This window comes from Motacilla alba, chromosome 13, assembly GCF_015832195.1.
Source record: "Motacilla alba alba isolate MOTALB_02 chromosome 13, Motacilla_alba_V1.0_pri, whole genome shotgun sequence".
Lineage (NCBI taxonomy): Eukaryota > Metazoa > Chordata > Aves > Passeriformes > Motacillidae > Motacilla > Motacilla alba.
In genome coordinates, this window is record NC_052028.1 from 16247417 (window position 1) to 16271207 (window position 23791).

Sequence of the window (23791 nt, forward strand, 5' to 3'; positions counted from 1 at the left end):
CACTGGAGTGAGTCCCCAGTCCAGCCAGCCTCAGCCACCATGAGCTGTCCTGCAGATCGATCTAAAGCATAAGTTGATGTCATGAACTCTTGGCTGGAAGCCCCACACTGTCCCTGTCCTGTGCCAGGGCTGTGAGCTGGAGCAGGGGCTTCTTTCTGCAGCTGCACCACCTTCCTTCCCTGGTTCCCAGGACTCCCAGGGTAATTTCATGGATTCAGGTAAGAAAAGGAGGGGTCCGGGCACATTTTGGCAGGACACAAGGGTGAGAAGGAGCAGAGGGGCACAGGGGTGAGGGCAGGGGTCACATCATGATCCCAAAAGGGACAAACTGGAGCAAAGATAAGCCAGGCCTGGGGTGCAGGGGTGCCCCACGTGCAGACAGCAGAGCACCCCTGGGCTTGGCAGGCACAGAGATGTGGAGATATCCTCGGCACCTGTCCCCTGCAGTGCTCAGTCACGCCAGGAACCCTGTCCCGGGTGAGCTCTTTAAACTCTCTCCAACTTCTGCTGATCCTGGGAGGAGGCAGGAGGAGCTGCGGGCCCCACCTTGTAATTAAAGCATCAGGAGCAGGGCTCCTAATTAGCAGCTGCCTGGGTTGAATGCCAGCTCGCTTTTCCTTCTTGCTGGTGGTGACAAGGTGAGTGAAGGGAGGGACAGCCTGGCCCGCAGCTCTCTGTCCCCACGGGGAGGGACAGCAGCCCCTGTCAGCCATCAATTCCAAGTCCCCAGCCTGAAGGGCACGGCAGGCACAAAGCAGATAAGCAGATGCCACACGCTGTGCCCCGTCCTGGGGCCAGGAGCAGAGCCTCGAGCACATCTTCGAGCTTTTGCTCAGGATATCTCAGGATATCCTGGCTGCTGAGCTGCTTCTCCATTGCCCCTCCCCTGCTGTGCCTTCACTTTAGGACAGCGAGGGGGCTGTTCTTGGGCACCGTCCTCATCCTAGAAATCATAAACCTGGCAGCTGCCCTGGCCCCTCTGCTGGGGCTCGGTGCTATCTGCAGTGCTCGGGGCACATCAGAGGAGCCAACACTTGCTCCCAAGGCGTCTGCTCTCCCCTGGGGACACCAGTGGCCTGTCCTCACTTTGCAGGCTGCTCACAGGGTCTGTTTTGCTGCAGCCCCATGGCCAAAAGTGTCTTCAAAGGGAAATATTTGAAATATATTTTATATCTTTATTTATAGAAATACATTCCATATATTAATTTATATGAATTATAGAAATTATATTATATAAATTATATGAAATACATGTAATATTTTAGAGGTTTATGTATATATTTTAATATTTACTTTATATTTATATGAAATACCTTTTACATATTTTATATATATGTATGAAATCTATATTTTATATATGAAATATGTATATGTGAAAAATAGATTAAATATTTTAAAAATATTTGGGAAAAAGGGAAATATTTGAAAAATAGATGAAATATATTTTTATATAATATAAATAAATAAATAAATATATATATATATATATATGAAAAAATAGATGAAAAATATTTGAAAAAAAAGGAAATATTTGAGAAATAACATCAGGTCAGGATAAATCACATCAGCACGTGAATACTATTGGTAGGAGGACCAGGAAATTCTAAGGGTGGGATTGGAAAGGCTCTCACAACCCAGAGTTCTGTCTGTACCAAATGACAGCTGTGTGTGGTATTTTTTCTTGGTTTTGTTTATAATTTTAAGAGTCTTTTTGGTTCTCCCCCCCATTAGCATTTCCTTAATAGGGATTCTTTCTCCCTTTTAAAGATGAAGAATGAGACAGCTCCAATGTGGGCTGGGGGAGCTGCAGGCTGTGTCCTGCTCCAGTTTGTCACTGGCCACCTGGGGACAGGGTTAGGGTTATTATTTGTTTGTTTTTTTTTATTTTAAATTTATTTCTATTTTATATTTTTGGTGTTTTTTATTTATTGACTACTGTAAAAGCTAAGAAAACCAACACTGAGCCATTCCTGCAAGGACACGGGGTAGATTCAAGCTGTCCCTGAGTCCTTCTGGAGATGTGGGGGAAGGAGATGCTCCCAAAACCCATGGAACACATCCCTGAGCGGGGCCTTGTCCTCAGCGTCCCACCCCAGCACAGCACAGGTGTAAAACCAGAACGTTTCCCTCTGCAAAGCAAAACAGAAGTGCTGCGAACGTCTGCAGGCGTGGTGGAAGGGCCGGTGCAGAGCAGAGGGGAGGATTTCTCCTGGGGGTGTTGGGATGCTCAGAGCTCTGAGTCACTCCTCAAACACAGGGCTGGGCAAACCCTGCTCGGGGATCTCTGGTACCACGGGCTGGCTCCCTGCAGGAGGGAAAAAGTGATTTTCTAGGGGATCTCAGTTACTACAAGCTGGCTCCCTGCAGGAGGGAAAAAGTGATTTTTTAGGGGATCTCAGTTACTACAAGCTGGCTCCCTGCAGGACAGAAAAAGTGGTTTTTTAGGGGATCTCAGTTACTACAAGCTGGCTCACTGCAGGACAGAAAAAGTGATTTTCTAGGGGATCTCAGTTACCATGGCCTGGCTCACTGCAGGAGGGAAAAAGTGATTTTTTTAGGGGATCTTAGTTACTTCAAGCTGGTTCACTGCAGGGGGGAAAATTAGTGATTATCTAGGGGATCTCAGTTACCATAATCTGCCTCACTGCAGGACAGAAAAGGGATGATTTTTTATGGGATCTCAGTTACCACAGCATGGCTCACTGCAGGACAGAAAAGTGATGATTTTCTAGGGGATCTCAGTTACCATGGCCTGGCTCACTGCAGGAGGGAAAAGGGATGATTTTTTAGGGGATCTCAGTTACCATAAGCTGGCTGACTGCAGGAGGGAAAAAATGATTTTTTAGGGGATCTCAGTTACCACAGCCTGCCTCACTGCAGGATGGAAAGGGAATGGTTTTTTAGGGTTGACTGCAGGGCAGAAAAGTGATGATTTTTTACCAGGAAACATCAGGGCAGTCCTGTTCTCCCCGGGACACTCCTGGCTGCTGTTGGGACCCCTCTGGGAGCAGATTTGGATCTCCTGGCACCAGTTCAGTTCAGCAGCAGCATTTGTGGCTGAGCTGCTCTGCTGATGACTTTCCTGAAGCTTTTATCACCCGTTTCCTCCTCAGCAGACCAGTTCTGGCTCTGCTGAAGGAAGGTTTGAGTGGGGATTTGTGGGATGGGGAAATGCAGGAGTTCCGCTTTGCTGTAACCCCAGCATGGGGCTGGGGAGGACATCCAGTCCAACCCTCCTGCTCAGGCAGGTTCCCCCAGGGCAGCTGTGCCCTGTGAGAGCTCAGGGAGTTCTGCACTGACCAGAACAGCCCAAAGAGCTGCCACCAGTCCCTGTGCTGTCCCTGCTGCTCAAATTCTGGCTGCAGCGCAGCTCTGAGGAGAGTCCTCTGCACGCCCCGTGGTTGTTCAGGTCGGGGCACATTCCTGGGAGCAGCTCTGGCCCTTTCACAGCTCCTGCCTTGTTCTTTGGTCTGCTGCTTTCCCCAGAGCAAACCTTCCCTGAGATTGACCGCCCAGTTGGGTTTAAAAGTGATAAACCAACGGGGTCTGGCTTGGGACAAGAGGAGAGCAGAGACACAGCCACGGGTGGCACTCAGTGCCCTGGGCTGGGGACAAGGTGGGGGTCAGGCTCAGCTAGGTCTTGGAGGGCTTTTCCAAATGATTCCGTGGCTCTCTGCTGGTGCCTCACTCCCCACCAAGCAGGTTTGAGACACCTCTGTTCTTCCCAGGTGAGGGAAAAAATGTGTGGGTAAAAGCCAGGAAGGATTTCACTGGTCCTTGTGGGGGTTTGAAAAGCTTCCTCCATGAAAAAGGAGACTCTTGAGATTAGATTTGCAGCAAGCTGAGCAGCTACCCAGCTGTGTTTAACATCTGCAGCTCCCAAGGAGCCTCTGGGTTCCTTACCTGTTGTCTTTTCTGACAGCCCCAGGTGTGTTTGGGTGCTTTTTGTCCTCCTTTTGATTTAGGGGACTCTGCTTTTTACACCAGCACATCCCAGCTTGGACAGAATTCCCACAGATTTCTGGGTGAGCAGCACGTGCTGCTCTCTGCTCTGAAAGGAGAGCAGGGTCAGTGGTGCCTGGGCCAGTCCCTCATTCCCAGAATATCCACATTTGTGCCTCTGGAGACCTGTCAAACTCTGTGTCACACCTGAGCATGCAGCTGGGCAAAGCTGCGGAGGGATCTGGTGCTGCAGAGGAGCAGGGTGAGGCTGTGTCCAGCTCCCCGAGCCGGAGCAATCCCATCCTGAGGGAGGCTGTGCTCTGCCCTGAGCCCCTGGAAGGTGCTGCCTGAGCTGCCTTTACCCTCCCAGACCCTCCTGGTGGCTTTTGTGCTGCGCTGTCGTTCTCTGCAGCAGCTCTGTGAGGTCTGAGCACCTCATTCTCCTGCTCATACAAAGGGAGGGAGCTGAAGCCAAGAGCATCTTTCTGCCCCGTGACACCACAGCAGGGCTGCAGTGCTTGACCTGAGTCCCCTGCAGCACCAGGAGGGACCAATCCCCCCAAGGGCCAGGTCCTGTCCTTCCATTTTAAGCCCATTTGTAAAAGGAGGGCTCTTTTCCATTTTTCTCCCCTTTCTTCTTTTGATGCCAGGCTCCATTGTTTGAGGAATCTCGTGCTAGGAAACTGGGGCTGGGGAAAAGGAAGCTCAAAGACAGAGCAGCCAAACCCTTTGCAGGAATCTGCTCTCCTCTGAAGGTTACAGCTTGTCATTTTTCTGATTTACTGGAAGTGATTGCCGTTTCCTTTGTTCTCCTTTGTGGTGGCTGCTCTGATAAGCCCTGAGGGATACTTTCCTTGGACAGATCTGGAACCTTTACAGCAAGAAAAAAATAAAAATAAGGAAAGTAAACCCATGTACTGTTTTCCCCTGTTCCATTTCTTGTAAATCAGGGATTTTACTTGTTTCAGTGAAGGACTCAGGACTCTGTATCTGTAATTTCTGGGGACTTTAAAAGGCTGCAGACCCTGAAGCACCATTGCCCCAGGCTGCTGTGGGGGGAGAGTTCTGAATGCACTGTGTGGTCTGACCTTTGGTGTTTGGAGAGAGGCCTCTGGGACTGACACAGCTCGGACATGGAGAGGGTTTGGAGCCTGATGTGAAGTTTGCTGGGAGCCCAGAGCCCTTTCCAGGCAGAGTTCAACCCTGAGACCTTTCCAGGAGCAGGGCAGGAGAGAGCTGCAGCTCCAGGCTGAGCAGGACTGTGTGTGGCCCAGAAACACAGAGATGCTGCAGGTCAAACCCTGCTGATAAAGGAATAAATCTGATTTTAGGAATAAACACCCTCTCCCAGGCTGGGTGAGGATGGCGAATGGAGAGGGGACTTGGCCAAGCACGATGCAGAACCTGTGCCATGTGAAGAGGAGCTGCTGTCACTCAGTCCTGTCCTAAGGTGGGCTCCTCTCCCACCCTGGGAGCTGCTCAAGGGATGCCATTCCCTGGCTGTGCAACAGCAGACCCTGATTGTCTGTGCCAGGGTCTGACCTGTGCCATGATCTGACCTGTGCCAGGGGCTCACCTGTGCCAGGGTCTGACCTGTGCCAGGATCTCCCCTGTGCCATGATTTGATCTGTGCCAGGGTCTCACCTGTGCCAGGGTCTCACCTGTGCCAGGGGCTCCCCTGTGCCAGTATCTCCTGTGTGCCAGGTTCTCCCCTGTGCCTGGGGCTCCCCTGCCAGGGGTAGGCTGAAGGCCCTGACCCACATTCCTTCTGAAGCAGCAGGAGATTTTCCCAGTGCCTTCAGTGGGCTGCAGCCACCTCTGTGCCACCTCTGTGCCACCTCTGTGCCATCCTGTGCCACGCTGTGCCACTCTGTGCCATCCTGTGCCATCCTGTGCCCCGCTGTGCCTTGGTTTCCCCGTGCAGCCAGCACCCATCTCCTCCCCGGGCTGCTCTGGGGCTGTTGGGATTCCCTGGAGCCCTGAGATGTGTGACAACGGGGTGTCAGGAGTGTCCCTCTGGGAAGGCAGAGCTGGGCCCTGGTGGCCGTGCCTGGAGGGTGGTGGCACCTGCTGTGGGCAGCTCTGCTGGGAGAGAGGAAGGGAAGGACCCTCTCTCGCTGTTTGGGGACAGCTTAGACCAAAACGTGGAGTGTGCAGTCCTCCTCCACCCTCCCCACAACTTAGAGGCCTCTTCCTGGCCATGGTGAGGTTTTTGTGCTGTGCTGTGAGGGTTTTCTGGCTGTGAGGCAGCAGCTGGGCTTGGTACCCCCCTCGTGCCTTGTCCCTCCGCCAGCTGAGCTGCAGGACGATGGCAGTGCCACCAAACCCCTCCAGGTGACCCAGAAAGCTGCCCTAGTTGGGTTAGTTTGGTTTTTTTCCGGCTGCCAGCGCCGTGTTGGGAGCAGCTGGGAGGAGACGCAGCAGCACTGCTCATAAAAGTCCAGATGAAGGATGGAAACACCTGCTGGCACCTGGAAACATGTTTGCTGTGGGATGTTGGAAATGCCAGCCTGTGGTGCCGGGGCTGCTCCCAGGCATCATTTCCTCGTCAGTGCCAGCTGAAGGGCAGGTGATGGATGGGCTGGTGTCAGCCAGGAGCAGGGCAGTGCAGCCTCAGCCCTTGCCAGGCAGGGGAGAGGATGCCTTACCAAGTGTCTGCCTCTGTTAGGTTGGACGTGGCACACGCACGTGATGAGGATCTAAGAGGAAAACGTTGTTATTCTGTGTGTTCTCTAGTTTGTATACTCGATCTTCAGTCATTAACTGCATCACAATAACTTGTTATATTCATTGGTGCAAAGCAATTAACATTAATATAATTAGCAAAAGTTTTACAGAAATTTAATAAGGCACATATACACATTTACTTGTGCACATAATCTAACTTAGAACAATTTTCATGTGTCTTTTCTAATCTGTTCCCATGCTGACAGCCTTATCTTCTTCCTTGTTATAAATACACTCAAAAATCAATTGTTATTTCTTCCACTAACTCAACTTTACTCACAAACTTTACTTATCAAGCCCCTCCGTGGTGTCCTTAATACCAAGAGGTATCACAAGTGTTGTGAGATGTCTCCTCTTTTTTATTGCACACAGACCTCCAAAAGATGCTGCTTCCTCTTTCCTTTAAATGAAACCCTCCAGTGACAGCCTGCCCTGCAAGGATGGGGCCTTTCCTTCAGGACAGAAGGGGCTGGGATGGGGCTTTTCAAAGGCAAAGGTTGAATGCCATCCCACAATTTCAGTTCCCTGGCAGCACAGAAGAAAGGCTTTAAAGTCCTCCTGAGTTTTGGAGCATCCTCATCATCTGAGAGGTCTTGGAGCCCGGAGCAGCCTGGGGGTGTAATGAATTCAGTGTTCTCCCTCTGTTAGGCAGCTCTGATTTCTGAGGCTCTGTAAACATCCCCAAATCCTCGTGCTGCTGGAGTAGCTGTCCTTCAGCTGCCTCTCTCCAAGTGCCTCTCAAAGGAGGAGACAAATCCTCTCTCCCTCTCCAAGTCACAGAGGAAAAACATTGAGATTCAGACCTCAACCTTGTATTTGGAAAAAATAAAAGGCCAATGCAGGTAGAGAAAGATTTTGTAGCTGCAGAGATTTCCCTGTCCGTGACAGTGGGGTTGGAACAAAATGATCTTTAAGGTTCCTTCCAACCCAAGCCATCCCATGATTTATGGGAGTCTCTTTCAAACCACGTTGCATGACTCAGGGGTTGTTATCTCCAGTCTGAACTGTTGAGTCTCAAGGGTGTGCTTTGGTTTTTTTTTTTAAATAAAAATATCCTGTCTTTATTTAATAGCTGAGATAGAAGGTTCAAGCCAGTATCTCTTGGGAAGACTCTAAAATTGGCAGCTGAAAAAGAAATCCCAGTAGAATTGAAGAATTACTGATGCTTTATAGGAGAATTACTGATATTTATAGAACGTGGATGTACATTTAATGTGGAGACAATTGTGCAGATGTAGCACACCTTGGCAGCTGTTTTATTTGGCTGATAAGGGGCACAGGGACGGGAGTGTCATTGATTTGGACTTTCTGCTTTGCTCCTTCTGCCTCTTCCCTGTGTGGTGTCCTTGCTCAGATCTGCACCTGCCTGTTCCTGCAGTGCCCCTGTGGTCACTCAGGGCGCCACACCAGTCCTCCTGCAGTGGTTTGGGATCCCTGGTTCCAGTGGTTTAAGGTCACTGGTTACAGTGGTTTAGGATCCCTGGTTACAGTGGTTTAGGATCCCTGGTTACAGTGGTTTAGGATCCCTGCTTACACTGGTTTAAGGCCCCTGCTTAGACTGATTTAAAGTCCCTGCTTACACTGGTTTAGGATCCCTGGTACACTGGTTTAAGACCACTGGTTACAGTGGTTTAGGATCATTGGTTACACTGGTTTAGGATCCCTGCTTACAGTGGTTTAGGATCCCTGGTTGCAGTGGTTTAGGATCCCTGGTGACACTGGTTTAGGATCCCTGGTTGCAGTGGTTTAGGATCCCTGGTTACACTGGTTTAGGATCCCTGGTGACACTGGTTTAGGATCCCTGGTTGCAGTGGTTTAGGATCCCTGGTTACACTGGTTTAGGATCCCTGGTTACAGTGGTTTAGGATCCCTGGTTGCAGTGGTTTAGGATCCCTGGTGACACTGGTTTAGGATCCCTGGTTGCAGTGGTTTAGGATCCCTGGTTACACTGGTTTAGGATCCCTGGTTACACTGGTTTAGGATCCCTGGTTGCAGTGGTTTAGGATCCCTGGTTGCAGTGGAACCACCCTTGTTCTTCCTGGCGTCCCCCCGCCAGCCCCAGCCCCTTTCCCCGCAGTGGGGACACCGAGGGCAGGCCTGGCTGCGCTCCTGGGTGGCATCAGAGGGCAGGGACAGCCAGGAACTGCCCCGTTTGTGCCCTTCTGCCAGCCTTGCAGGGCAACAGCACCCACAGATCCCTCTGGACTCAGCTGTGCGTGGCAGCTTTGTCCTGCTGCCGTCCCAGGGAGCTCCATCTGCTGTTACAGACAGCGAACCCGTGGTTCCTCCAAAGGGTTTTTATTTTTTCCGTGGTTCTTGGTGAGCACAGAGCCCTGGAGTGGGAAAATCCCTGCAGAGTTTGGTGCTGGGCTGCAGAGAGCCTGACAGGCCCTGCCCCAGGGAGCTCCCTGCCCCTTAGGTGGCTGGCCAGGGATAATTTGCTTTTTATTACACAAAAACACTTCTACAAATTCCTGAACCCAGCTTTGGTCAAAAAGTCTAACCTGAAACGTCTTGCAGGATTTTTTTTTTTTGAATCAAAGCAGCTACTCTGATTTTTTTCTCATGGCAGAAAAGCCAGCAAATCTCTAGGTTACCTGCTGGAGAAGAAAAACCAGGCACCATATGCAATGTAGCTCTTGCTCTAGCTCAAAAATGCCGAACTCTGGGAGAGAATTCGTCCCACCAAACGCCCACTAAGCACATTTTTTAAATCTGGTTTCTCAGCCTTTCGGGAAAGGAGAAGCAAAATCTTCTTGCCTGCTGGAACTCGGCCCTGTTTCATGAAATTAAATGGCTAAGGAGGAAAAAAAAATATATCCAAGGCAAAGATGCTATTCTCAACAAAGGAAACAGTATATGCAACAGCTTCTGCAGCATTCCTGCAACATGATGTCTTTCCCTGCAGAGTCCCAGTCAGGAATTGATTGTCTCAGCAGAGAATTGCTCGATTCAGAAAGGCTGAGGGCACACTTCATGAACTGTTTGCTGAGAGCATGAATAGCTGGGCATGTGTGTATATAATGTGTAAATCATGGCTTGTTCTGCCCCGAGGAGCACAGCTGAGGTTGGGATCTTTGTCTCTCGCTTTGGAGCTCTCAGGGCTGGGGATGAAGGCAGCAGTGCCCAACACGGGGTCAGGACTCGATGCCACAGCTCCGGAAGGACAATCCGTGGCAAAGAGGAGGTGGCATTGATGGGGTGAAGGGGTAACAGCACTCCTGCTGCTCTGCTGGGCTCTCACCTAAGGGGAAGTCTGGTGAGTGCCTCTCTTTTGGGTTCTCTTTTATCCCAGATTTTTTCCAAGCGATGTGTGGACCGTGGTTTGCCCTCCGGGGGTGTTTGGTGGCACTGCTGCTGTGAGCTGTCACTGCCACGCCAGCCCTTGCTGCCCTCCTGCTCAGGGCTGCTCTGCTGCTCGGGCTGGTTTGGCTGGAATTTGGGTGAACTTGGCCCCACTCCGGGGGGCTCTGCAGGAAGGGTGGGAGCTGGCACCAACCTCCGAGCTGAGAGGTGCTGCAGAAGGGCCCTGCAAGGAGCTGTGCTGGGACCAGGGGTCCTGTGGGAGATGCTGAGCAGGGAGGGGAGGGTCCAGGAGCCAGGTGAGCTGGGGACCTGCCACATGTGTCCCTCCTGCTCCCCAGGCAGTGGCCTTTGGGCAGAAGTGGGGTGCCAGCTGAAAGGATGCTCTGTGTGTCCCCCTCCTTGGGGCAGGCCACAGGAGCCCACAGCAGGGCCCCCCCCAGCCCAAACCTGTTTTCTGCCAGCTGAGGCTGTGCCAGGAGGGAATCTCTTCTAGGAAACCCCCAGAGAAAAGCTGTGAGACCACCCAGGAATCCCTGCAGTGCCCAAATGTGAACCCGCAGCCAAGGCTGAGGGACATCCTGAGCATCTCGTGCTGGTTTGGGATCTCTCCATAAATCCTCTGGGTGTCCCAGGCAAATATCACAGTGGCTCTGTGTCCCTGGCTCACCCCATGGGCATTTTTCCTCGGAGATGATACGCTGGGCACAGTCCCTGTGACACGCTGGGGACAGTCCCTGTGTGGCCCTGGCATGGCAGGTCCAGCTGAGCAGAGCTGCAGGGTTTTGGTGGGCTCTGCTGTGCCCCTGGCCCACGAGGAGCTGTCCCACAGCCCAGCAGGCAGGGGCTTTGTGCCTGGTAGCTGGCACAGGAGCACGGGCATCGCCTGGGCACAGAGCTTCTTGCTTATAAATTAACTACAAGTCAGCAAGGGTCAGCTCCTTTTTGCTCTATTGTGCATGAAAAGTTCAGGAAGGTCGAGCAAGGAGGGAAAGATGGTTTTTTCCTGGATAGTTTTCTGCCTATCCAGTAGCCCTGTGCCCTCTCTTAGTGCTTCATTTCAAGGGAATAACTCCAAAGTAGAGACTTTAGAAGTTGGTCCCATTTTTAGAAGGTGACAGGCAGTAAATGCAGGATTTGTCTTGGTTTGTTTTGGTTTGGTTTTCCCACGAGCACCTAAAATGTAAAATATTATCAAGTGCTGCATTTCAAAGTGGCCTTTCAGTCATTGCCCTGCCTGGGGAAATCAGTAACAGGTGAAAGAGCTCGGAGCAGGGGCAGATGAGCTCCTCTGTTTGTGTTTCTCACTTGTCATCTGCTCCCCAAAGAGCTCCCAGAGGTCAAACGATTCTGTCTGCCTGCTTTGTCTGCCTCTGAGAGCTTTCCTGGGAAAAGCTGGGCTTAGGCAGCCCCAGCCCTGGTTTTCTCCCCCAGATGCCTCCCAATTCTGACAGATTTGCCTTGGCTGCTTTTCACAGGGCTCAGGAGAAACCCTCCTGCCAGCAAATGTAGGGGGGTTGGTTTTTTATTTCCTTTTCATTTCTTCCTCAGAATTTTCTTCTTCCTTCTGGGGAGGATTTCTCAGTCTCCCAAAATTCGTCGTGTGGTATTTGTGTCTCGTGAAATGCGTCCTCCTGCCTTGTGGGAATGCTGCTCCCTCTAATCCCAGAGCAGGGGCTGTGGGAATGGTGCAAGGCAGATGTCAGGGATTTGGGGATTCAGGGATGGGTTTGGGAATGGTGCCAGGCAGATGTCAGAGATTCAGGGAGAGGATGGATTTGGGAATGGTACAAGGCAGATCAGGGATTCAGGGATGGATTTGGGAATGGTGCAGAAGCAGATGTCAGGGATTCAGGGATGGGTTTGGGAATGGTGCCAGGCAGATGTCAGAGATTCAGGGAGAGGATGGATTTGGGAATGGTACAAGGCAGATCAGGGATTCAGGGATGGATTTGGGAATGGTGCAGAAGCAGATGTCAGGGATTCAGGGATGGGTTTGGGAATGGTGCAAGGCAGATGTCAGGGATTCAGGGATTCAGGGATGGGTTTGGGAATGGTGTGAAGGCAGACGTCAGGGATTCAGGGATGGGTTTGGGAGTGGTGCAGATGCAGATCAGGGATTCAGGGATGGGTTTGGGAATGGTGCAAGGCAGATGTCAGGGATTCAGGGATGGGTTTGGGAATGGGCACCAGCTCTCCTGCCTGCCCAGTGGCCCTTGGCTAAATCTGGGTCAGTTTTTCCCAGAAGCACAGGGAATGGAAGGCCTGGGGGGGTCAGGGGTAACCCAGGCAGATGTTGCACTCTGGCTTTGTTTGTTTGGATCTCCAGAGCACGCTCTGATCCCAAACTTTTCCGCTCTGGATAAGCTGATTCCGGAATTTTAGGCCAGCCTGAAGTGGACAAGTGTCCTCAGCTCCTGGTTCACATGCACTTCCACTCCCCCTGTGGTGGCTGCTCAGCACCATGGGGACACCGGGAGCCTGCCCAGGGAGAAGGGGAAGGGGAGAGGAGTTTCCCCAAGCATTTAATTTATTTATTTAATCAATATGTGTCAGAAAAATGCTTGTTTTCCAGAGAGTCCCAGTCTGCAAATCTCCAGGTTTCCTGCTAGGAATTCCTATTAATCTGAAAATCCTTGTCCCCAGTTAGCTTGGGACTGGTATCCAGCCCCCAGAGGCTGGATCCAGCCCTTCCCAGGATCAGCCTGTTGCTCTGCAAAGTCCTTCTGCTTTCCTTGCCTTACTGAAATAGCAATTTTGCTTTTACATAATGTTCTGAAAACCTCCTGGGTGAGCATTAGCTGACCCTGCTGAAGACTCAGGCTGTTCCTGCTCTGCAGATGAAGGAAGGAGGGCAGGAGGAGGGTACCAAATTTCTGAAGGTCACACAGCAAAGCAGGAGCAGAGCTCGGACTGCAATTCCCTCCTGCTCCTTCCCTCCCGCTCCAGGCACTGGCACACAGCACTGAGAGTCCAAATTAAGAGATTATAATGCATAATCCACACGGGTGTGCCAAGAATTCTCTAAATCATATTACACTGTCACATAAAACGATGACTCATTTGGTAACACAGCCCACAACCAGTTCCTTTATGTTAAAATTACGTGGACAAGACTGGATTTAAAAAGAAGAAGGAGAGCTTGTTGTGTGTGTAGTGAATGCTGAGTTATAGATGCTTTCATGGATGTTATTTTGGCTGATGCTGAAGGAGCATTTGTGAGCCTGTTTGTTGACAGTGGTGCTGGGACCAGAGATGCTGACATCCCACTAACAATAATAGGAACTGCCTCTGTTTGTTTCTAAATTGGAATTTCTTCCTTCCATGGGCCCAGCCCACCCTCCGCCCCCACAGGAGGAAAGGGCACAGCTCTGGGGCTGGCAAGGGAGCATCTCCCAGCAGGGCTGGAGCTTCTGGGCTGCAGGGCTGGCCCTTGGTCCATCGTGGCCAGGAGCCCCTGTCCTCCCCACACCCATGGGAAGGTGGAGAGAAAGCACCTTTGTTTATCTAAAGCATGAAGAGTGTGACATTAGCCCGGTTACACTTTTCCCAGGAAAAGATGCCGTCACCAAGTCTCCCCCTTGCTGCCTCTGCTCTCCTCATTCCTCCCTGCATCATCATCCTCGCTGCCACCCCAGCTCCTGCCCTTGCTGGCAGCCTCTGCTGCTGCTGTTTGGGGACTGTCATTATCCTTCCCAGAGCCACTGGGACGTGGCTGCTGCGAGTGACACTGAGCTGTGTTTTGCTGCGCTGTGGTTTCACCATTTCCTTTTCCTCTTTCTGCCTGGGCTTTAATTCCTGCAGCCGAGGAATCCGTGGCAAAATCCCTTTCTGCCAAGAATGCCCACATGCTCCTCAGCTCAGAGCTGCTCTGGCATCTTGTCAGAGGTGGTTTCTCCATCCCCTGTGTGGCTGGCACGCGTCACAGCCTGCACCCTGAACAGAGAACCCTGTCAGGGCAGGTGCTCGCTGCTCCTTTGGACGTTTGACCGGAAAATCCATCCATCCCTGCAGGCTTCCCTTCCCTGGCTGCAGCGCATCCTGTGGGTCAGCTCTGGCCCAGCAGCACTCTGCCCCATATTCCACAGAGTGTGCTTTAATGGCCCAGTGTTGGGTAAATAAGCCAAGTCTCCAGCAGGCTCTGAGGGCAAGGATCAGGAAACAGCTCCGGCCGCTGTGTGGTCAAGGCCAGTTCAAGAAGCTCTTTGCAAGATTTTCCTACTGTTGTGCTGGGAGCTCCTGCTTCCCTTCATTTCTTAGAGGGGGAAAAAAAAAGTCAGGACCAGTTTGTGAGTGTGACCTGTGGAGACCCCGAGCATCCTGTGCTGGTGCTGGGAGCAGGGCAGGGAAGGAATTGCTGTCAGCAGTGGGGAGGCGTGGGTGGCAGGAGGGCTTTGTGTGCTGCTGGAGGATGCTCTGTACATGCATCCCTCCTAAACAAATACCTCTTTAAGTGTGTGTGATGGGAATTCAGCTTTTTTTTCTTTTTTCTTTTTTTTTTCCACTCGTCTCCAAGTAGGAGAGAGGCTTATTAGTACTCTCCTTCCATAGGCGAGATGCGGAGGCTGGAAGTTGTGAGACGAGTTACATTTGCTTTGATCAGGCAAATCTGCTCTCTCCTGGACAGTCCCTTCAGCCAGAAGGAGGAGGAAGAAAGAAAGCACAGGGTCCTGGCAGGAGCTCCAGGGGGAAGCTCATGAAACCACCCAGCACAGCCAGGGAAATGAACTCGTGTCAGGAGGAAGGAATTGTTTCCATGCTGGATAAGCACCTGTTGAAGAAAATGTGTTGAATGTCACTGGTGTGCTTTCAGGGGAACTGCACTCTGTTGGACGTGGTGGTGTTTGCGAGCTGGAAGGGCATTTTAGGCTGGGACAGTCCCCTCGTGTCTTTTTTAGGGCATTTTCCATCTGCAGCCTCTGAGAATTCCCAGGGAGCTCCTGCTAAGCAGGGGAGGGAAGGGAGGTTTCGGGGTGAGGTGTGATGGAAGGGAAGGCAGTTGGGCAGCCTCAGAGCTCCAGGCAGATGGAGCTGGAAGAGAAATGGATGCTCTGAGCATCTCCTCAGATTTAGTCACAGAGAAGGGAAAGAATCCAGAGCTGAGGGTGCAGGGTGTGAAGCGGGAGCGGGAGCTGGCAGTGCCCGGGCTGGGGAGCAGGGCTGGGCACAGCTCCGCTGGCAGGAATCAGATCTTTGGGAACGACAGATAACTCTGGGAGCTCCCCAGGATTTCTCTGAGAACAGGACCCAGCTGGCCAGCCTGAGGCTGGAGGAGCAGAGCTGGTGTTTGTGGAGGCAGCCGGAGCAGGGGCTCTGCCAGCCAGGGAAGGTGATCCCCCTGAACTGGGGTCTGGGATGGGAGGAGACTCCCCTGGAGGGCAGGAGGGCTCCCTGCTCCTCAGACAGACGGGTTTCTCAGGGTTTTATCTCGCTGTTGCTGGAAGAGCCGAGCCTGTCATCGTTTGCTGCCATCTGTTAGAGACACGAATGGCAGCTGCTCCCAGTGATACCTTACAGCTCACAGCGGCTTTCAGCCCCCAAAACTCGAGCCCCCGGGGGATTTACAAAGACAATGCAACCCATCTGATGCCGTAAGAAGAGTTACTGGTCGGGCTGGTAACAATCAGTGGAAATTTAGCTGTTCCTTGTAAACTATTTGCATCTCTGGGAGCATTACATTTATACAAAAAAGTGTTTATATGACTGCTAATATTTCCCTCTCTGAGAGGCCTGGCCTGTGTGGGTGCTTAGAGGAGGGTTTGTGTCAGATCCCCGTCTGCGACAAACCTCAAGTGGAATTCATTACATTTTTGATTCAGGAAGAAATTTGTCTCTCTTTTCCTTTCTTTTTTTTTTTTTTTTTTTGGTCCGTTTTGAAAGGCCTGGGTACACACCCCTGCGCAGTGAGATTTAGAAGTGATTACAGTGAGCTGGGAAGCAGCTGTCTGACATCAGTGGGATACAGAAAGCCTCCCAAAGACTTTTTCCTTTGCATAACATTATCCTGATCATACTCCACTGATCCCACTAAGATGAATGTGTTATGGAGAGCAATAGAAAATGCAGAGGGGGAAGCAGCTAAAATGTGAGCAGCTAAAAGTGTCCAGTCCTGCAAGCTGGATCCAGCTCGGTTTTGTGGCTGCTCCAGAGCTCTGCTCCCCAGTTTGCCCACGGCCAAGCTGTGACCTTGTGCAAATCTCCCGGGTTCTTCGTGGCTTGGTTTCATCCCTCATGAAATAAGGATGTTGTCACTCACCTTGTCTGCAGAACGGTTTGAGGTCTAGTGGTAAAAATGGCAGGGAAGGAGCTTAGGTGGGATCACAGTTTTGTATTTATGGGAGTGCAGATAGAAAGCAGCGTGTGCAGGTCAGGCTGTGCCTGGCCAGCGGGGGCACACAGGGAAGGGGATTTCTTCAGAGGCACACAGAGGAAATTGCTGAAGTGTGTTTTGATCAAGAGTTATCAAAACTTGCTGGAGCGGAAAGAATCTTAAAATGCTAATGAGCTTTTTGTCCATGGAGCCTTGCTTGGGGCAGTTTCTGCTTTTCTCCAGGCTGACTTTGCAGTGCTGCTCGGGCCCTGCTCGGTGTCCAGTCCTGCCTCTCTGTTCCTCTCTCTTTCTGGGGAGGGTAACAATCCTGAACCATTTCCCGGGAGCGTTGTTTTGCATTGTGAGAAGAAGGTTATTTTAACAAACTCTCAGTTTTCACAATGCCAAGACCGGGAGCGCTGGTTGCATTCCATGTCCCAAGGATGTGCATTTCCATTTTATTGTCCTCTATTTTTACCTCGTTTTGGGGAGGAGGAAGGGCTGGGACACCCTTGGGACGCGTGGGCTGGTGTGGCCGGGGTGTGGCAGGAGGGACAGGGACAGGCCGGGAGGTGGCACATGGCACACTCACGAGCAGCCCCCGGCTGTGCTGAGCCGGCTGCTGCCGCCGCTTTTGAAGGCGAATTTAAGCCCTAAAATAACAACTGCCACTCCCTGCTGAGGGAAAGCAGCCGCGGCTAGCGAAGCCTCCCATTCCCCGCTGTCTGGTGACACAAGGACTTTCCTCCCTGTGTCAAGACGGTGACATTGCCACCCTCCCCTCGTCCCCCAGGAGGAGCACCGGGCTCCTGCTGCCCTCTGACAGCTCCTGCGGCAAAGGGAGTGGGAGACATGTGCTAACCCAAGGAGACAGCAGATGGGTGCAGGCGCTTTTAAGAACAGCTGCTGGTGTCTCACTCAATAATCCCATTTTTAACAAATCCCTATGATAGCGAAAAAATGCTGGAAATTAGGTTTTTCTGTCCTCTCTCATCTCTCGAGCCACACTTGACCTGTTCAACATGATCTAGGGATTAAAGGCTTGTTATTTTAGCTTCTCTATAATAGATCAGAGGCTGATCTCTGTCAGGCTATTCAGCTACTATTCCTTGGCTCCCCCCCTCTTCCCACTTTTCCTTTTGTGTCCCAGGCTCTGTGACACTCCAGAGATGTGACTCCTGCTAGGGGACGCTTTTCCCCAGTGCCGTGCACCGTGTCATCAGCCCAAGGTGCTGGCTGCAGAACATTTTGGAGCTCCGAGGCTCCCGATTCTAAAGTCCTAAAACTCTGGAAGCTGCACAGGGAGGGGAGGCTTGGCACCCTCGCATCGTCACCCCTCGGGCAGCAGAAGTGTGGCCAGGAGGAGGGAGGGGAGGGAGCCTCCAGGGGGGCTCCAAATGTGTTTTTCTGCCGGAGATCCGAAGGAGGGAAGCTGTGGAGCCGGTGTTGTCGGCGCTGAGCTGTCGGCTGTGGGCTGAGGTGTCCTTCGTCACCGCGGTGCCGCCGTGCTTCAAACTAATCACGCCTTTGCCGACACAACACTGCTGCTAATTCCCTCAGCTTCCAGGCGGGGAAGCCGTGCCACCGAGATGCAAAGTGGCTCATCCAAGGTCACCCGCGAGGAACTGGCACGGAGAGGGACAGAGCTCAGGTTTATCGGCCGCCAGTGCTCCCCAGGGCAGCCGGTGCCCTTCGGGAAGGCGTTGCTGATGGTCAGGTGTGCTTGTGCTACGGGACAAAGAGGATTCTTGATTTTTATTTTTTTTCCCCCTAGGAGGGAGAGGCAAATCGTCTGCTGAGGGTCTCTGGGTGCTCCGGGGGAGAGCCGGCCCCGTGTTTGCCCAAATTCCCGGCTGGCAGCTCTTCCGACAGGTGCCAGTGGGTGCTCCCCGGAGAGCGCATCCCTCGGAGAGACACCGGGACAGGGATGGGGGTGAGGAACACATCCCGCAGAGACACCGGGACAGGGATGGGGGTGAGGAACACATCCCGCAGAGACACCGGGACAGGGATGGGGGCAGAGGAACACATCCCGCAGAGACACCGGGACAGGGATGGGGGCAGAGGAACACATCCCGGAGAGACACCGGGGCAGGAGCAGGGATGGGGCAGAGCAGCACATCCCGGAGAGGCAGCGGGACAGGGACAGGGACAGGGATGGGGGCAGAGCAGCACATCCCGGAGAGCAGCGGGGCAGGGATGGGGCAGAGCAGCACATCCCGGAGAGACACCGGGCAGGAGCAGGGACGGGGCAGAGCGGCACATCCCGGAGAGGCACCGGGTCAGGAGCAGGGACGGGGCAGAGCGGCACATCCCGGAGAGCAGCGGGGCAGGGACAGGAGCAGGGACGGGGCAGAGCAGCACATCCCGGAGAGCACCGGGGCAGGAGCAGGGACGGGGCAGAGCAGCACATCCCGGAGAGCACCGGGGCAGAGCGGCGGCCCCGGGCGCGGGCGGGGCGGCTCCGCGGGGCGGGGCGGGGGCGGGCGCGGAGCGGCGGCGGGAGGCGGGCGCTGTCCATGGCCCTGCGGAGCTCCGGGCGGCCCCGGGCTCCGCCGCGCCGCCGAGCGAGCGAGCGATGGGCAACACGGTGCACAAGACGCTGGCAGGTACCGGCGGGGCTGCGGGGCTGCGGGCGGGGGGCGCGTCCTGCCCCGGGGATGCTGCGGGCGAGCGGCGGCGGCCGTGCCGCCCCTCCCCGGTCCGAGGCTCCCCGGGAGAAGCCGAGCGTGTCGGCAGTGCCCGGAGGAGCCGAGCGTGTCGGCAGTGGCCGGAGGAGCCGGGCGTTCCGGGGATTTTCCCGAGGCGCTCGCTGCCGGGGATGCTGAGCGCGGGGTGAAGCGGGGCTGATCCCGCAGCTGGAGCGGCGCTGCCCAGCGCTCCCACCCGGTCCTTGGAGGGGCTTTCTGCTTCATTTCGCCTTCTCGGTGTATTTTTTTGATGCAACTTTTTAATGGGGAGAGGCGTTAATTGTTCGGAGTGGCCGGAAGAGAGCTGCGGCGAGGTCTGAAATGTTCGGTGGGCTGCCCTGGCTTTAAAACTGCCTTTTCAGCCAATTCTGCGCTCAGACAAGAGATGTACAGATTCTTTTCCTTTGCAAGTTCGTAACTGTGGGGCTCTCTCCCCCCTCGGAGAATCTGTGCACAATAAAAGCAGTTGGTCTCTATAGAATCAACAGTGTTGAATTACTGAGCCCTTGCCAGGCTGTGTCTTCAGCTACTTTGCTTTTCTTCTCTTTTCTGCTCTTGCAGAGCTCCTGCATTGCATCCTTTGTACTTCAGGCTCCCATAAATAAAAAGGGTATTATTAAACTTATTTAAAGAAGCAGGAGGACCTATTGAACACATACACGTCTGCCTGTAATCAGCCAGGGAGCTGAATATAGAAATAAAGAGAGGAATAGATTAGCATTTGGATGTGCCATAGATTGTCTTTGCAAAGAGAGGGTGCCTGGGACCTTCAGGGCACAAAGGAAAGCTGCTAAGCTCGTGGTTTAGCTATGAAGCAGTGATTAGATTTCTAGTTGCATCTCCTCTCGTTCTCTAGGACATTTAAATGGGACATTAGCTCCTCTCACCATAAGGAAGTTTTCATTTTTTTTTTCAATACTTCACCAACTGGCAAATAAAGGCATCGTGAGGAGTGCATGACCTTGGAGGAAATGTATTTTGCGGGTTGGCTTTTCAGCTGGGGGCACATGCAAAAAACCTGGGATGAAAAAAAAGCTAGGAGAAAAAAAAAAAAAGCCAGGGAAAAAAAAAAAAGGCAGGGAAACATCTTTGGGTCAGCAGAGGTTACCCTGGTCAGGCTGGAACTTCCTGAAGAAACAATATCTGTACCTGCTGGGCCGTGGGATCTTGCTGAGAGCTGTGTTGCAGAAGGCTGGGAGTTGTACCAGCCCTTCTGCCTGGTGCTAGAACAGTCTCTCCTGAGCAGCCTCCACACGCTCAGCCCTCCACACGTGAATTTAAAAAAAGGGATGACATCAGCTCCGTGATTCAGGACTTCCTCGCGGTGCTTTCAAAAGGAGTTGTTAAAGAGGAAAAGTTTGAAGGGGGGAAAAATGAAGGCTTGATTTATGGAGACCTCCCAGCTCAAACATTTGTTCTGGTGGCCCAGAGAATCTCGGTCGTGTCCCTCCAGGTGGAGGCTGTCTGGGAGGATCTCACCGCTGGGGATGGTCCATTTGCAAACATTTGTCAAGTTGCGCAAGGCAGAGCTATGCAGGACGCTTGAATGCCTTTGCTGAGGGCTGGCTGATGCTGGGAATGAGTCTTTTCCCCAAATTCAGTTCCCTTTTTGCAAGAGTAATGACAGTCCAAAGGAGCTGTTAACCTGTGGCTGCAGAGGAGCTTTGGGATGTTTGCAGTTTGGAAGTTTATAAATGTCTTTTGTCGGGTTGGACCCCACTCAGCAATTTTTCATATGAAATTGAATTTTGGATGGATTGTTTGTCTTTCATTATCCAAATGGCACTGGGGAGAGAAGCAGGTTTAGAACTGTTCTTGGAACAGTCCTTTTGAAAATTAGAACGTTTTTCCGGAAGACTGAATGGTTGGATGAAATCCTATTTATAAATGTGAGGGCTGTTTAGAATTACTCAAAGATAATCAGTCAGAATTAAGTATTTCCTTTTCTTGGTCCAAAATGCACCTCTTTTTTCGCCCTGCAGACTGAGCGAGGCACTTGCGCTCTCATTTTGACAAACAGAGGAATTGTTCTCTGTCCCATGGACTGAAGAAACTTCTTAATAAAACCCAAACAATCCAACAGGACATCTTCAAGCTGAAATTAGCTTACTTGCGTTAAACTGATTCACTGCAGAATCACTTTGGTCGTTTTGTTTGCCATAAATAGCTTAAGGTAGAAAAAGCCTTTTCAATGCAATCAAATGTAGAGGGAATGTGGAGGGACCTGGAAAAGCCCAACAAGCAGCAATTCAGGTTTTGCACAGAAATGCCAATGCTCTTCTCAAACAGCAGAATTCAGTTTGAAATCCTGTTGAGGACAACTCAGTTTTTATACCCGTCTTTGTCCGAATGTGCTTGAACAAACCGTTCTTGTTGCATCTGGAAACCCTGCCCAGCCTCATCCGTTCCTCTGCGCGGTTTCCGATGGCACGCGCCATCGGTGCCGGAGGAATCCGTGCGGGGAGCTTGGGAAACTCGTGTTTGCCAGGTATCCCATGGTGAGCACACAACGGGCCCAGCCTTTGTCAAATGAGCAGCGAGGTTCCGAGGGAGCGGCACCCTAACGAGAAACGAGGCCGCGGCTAATGAGAGGCTGCTCCCGGGGAGGCATTTGGAGGGAAGGGAGCTGGGATGTGTCAGATGTGCTTACAACAGGCCTGAGGTGCTGCTGGAAGTCGCAGTTATCTGGGTGACAGCTAAATGACACGCGACACACGTGGATGCTGCCTCCAGGAGCCCTCGGGATGCTCCGGGAGCGGCTCCCGCATTTCCCGCAGGAGCATCTCCAGCTCAGGCTGCGAATGGATGCCGCTGTTCCCCTGCTCCCCTCGCCTCCCTGCCCACGGCCCGAGGTGATTTGCGGGCAGGTGGGTGAGGCGAGAGTTGGTTTTTGAGGCACGGGGTTCTCCTGGCTGCTGCAGGTGATGGGCAGCACCTGCCCGGCCTGCAGAGCGGGCTGGGAGCTGCCGGTGCCGTGGGATTTGTGGCTCTGTGCCTGGTTTTCTGCAGGGAATCGCTTTGGAGCTGGGGTGACAGAGGCAGGGAGCAGCACAAAGCACCCTGGTGTGGTGGATGGGGCTCCTTTCTCCGTGGGGCTCCTTTCTGCAGGGCTCAGGAAAGGGTTAATAACCAGTGGGAGCAGGAAGGTGCCGGGATCTCAGCAGGGCAGGCTTGGGAAAGGGGAAAATTCCTCTGATCCAGGGAAACCCTTGTGAGGAGCAGTGTCCGGGAGGCTGGGACAGCAGCGTGGTGACAGGGGAAGGTGGACAGCTGCTGGGACAGGAGGCACTCAGCACCCGAGGAACAAGGGAAGGACTTTCCGCTCGGGATCCAGCTGTTGGTCCTGGCCCAAATAGGGGCATTGGTATTTAACAAAGGAGCCAAATTCCCTTTTTAGAATCTGGCTGGGATCTGATTGCTGTGCTTCTCCCACAGCCTTCCTCACAGCTGTGAGGAATACCAAGTATGAGTGGCATTTGTGTCTGGTAAACACGAGGCAGAATGGGGCTTGTTCTGGCACAAGTGACTTCGGTGCAAGAAATTGTTTTGTGTTCTTAAGGAAAAGGGTTCTAATCATTAACCCACCCTCAACAAGGCAGAAATCCCAGGTTTAGGCCTTCACCAGGCTGGTGCTCCCATCTGCCAGGCCAAGCAGGGATGGTTGGAGGGTTCTGGTTAAGGCAGAGCAGCAGGAATTTACAGCTTGTGGGTTAAAAATGACATTTCTGTGTATGCCTTTTCAAAATACTGATTCAGTTCTCCTCTAAGAAATGAGGAGCAAAGTCCATGCAGTGGGAGAAGATCTGTCTGCCTTTTCCAGGGGCTAAAATCTCACTTGAAGGAGCACTTTTGTTCAGATTTGTTTTCTGGTCCCTCCTCCGTCAGCTGCTAGTGATGCACTGTGGGAGGAGTTCTTGTTATTGTCAGGAGTTCAGTAAATTGTTTGATTTGGCTCCAGTCTGACTTCAAGAAAACTACAAAAAACCACTTCAGGTTGTTCTGGTTTGAGTGAAAAAAAAGTACCTGTTCAGACCAGTTTTGGTTTGGGTTTGGTTCAGTGCTGATCAACACTGCAGGTGTTAATCCAGCCCGATTTTGCCTGTTTTTCTGCATCTTTTGGGCTGGGAGTTGAGGTTCTGAGTGTCTGTCACTGATTTTGATGACTCCCTGTGTGACCTTTGAGCAAGTGGCTTTATCACAGGGTTGCTTTGAATGTAAGGAAGGTAGGAAACCCTGCTCACATGGGGGTACAAGAGTTAATTAATTATGAAGCATCTCCTGGAAGAAGGTCACAGAAGTGAAAAAAAAAAAAAGAAGAAAAAAGATTAATTCACTGCTTTCTTAGCAGCCTTCTGCTTTTCCACTCTTCAAAAGGAAACCTGTGAAGCTGCTCAGCCTTCTCTGGGATTTAGAGCTGGAGCAGGTTGATTGGGCTCCGAGGGCTCTCTTGAACATGCCCCAAACTGTGCTGCAGCCAACTGGCACGATTAATTCAGCCTTTGGCACCTCGGCTCTGGAGGCTGGAGGAACAACTGTGCTCCAATCCAGGCAGGCATCACCTCCCAGGTCGGTGTTAAATGGAGCTGTGTCATGCCCCGTGGCCCAGGGGCTGTCACACACGCTCAGCACTGTGCCAAGTGTGTCACTAAAGCCAGAGCTTTCCCTGCTCTCCACTGGGCAGGTGCCCTCTCTCTTTTTTTTTTAAATTTTAATTATTTATGCCCCAGAGGGGAATTGCTTTGCTCGGAATTCTGGCAAGCAGCACTTTCCCCACTTTTATTTCTATTTCTTTGGATAATTGCTGCAGGCCAGGAGGACC

At 52.3% G+C, this 23791-nt stretch overlaps 1 protein-coding gene across 1 annotated transcript in view; it reads left to right on the top strand.

Annotated features, from left to right (window-relative positions):
* Positions 1-18752: 18752 nt before the first annotated feature.
* The window catches only part of NEURL1B (neuralized E3 ubiquitin protein ligase 1B), a 35065-nt gene continuing 30026 nt past the window's right edge, over positions 18753-23791 (top strand). The window contains exon 1 of the mRNA XM_038150306.1: positions 18753-18891. Coding sequence (XP_038006234.1) covers positions 18861-18891 — 31 coding nt within the window. The 5' untranslated portion in view covers positions 18753-18860. The remainder of the gene's footprint in view (positions 18892-23791) is intronic.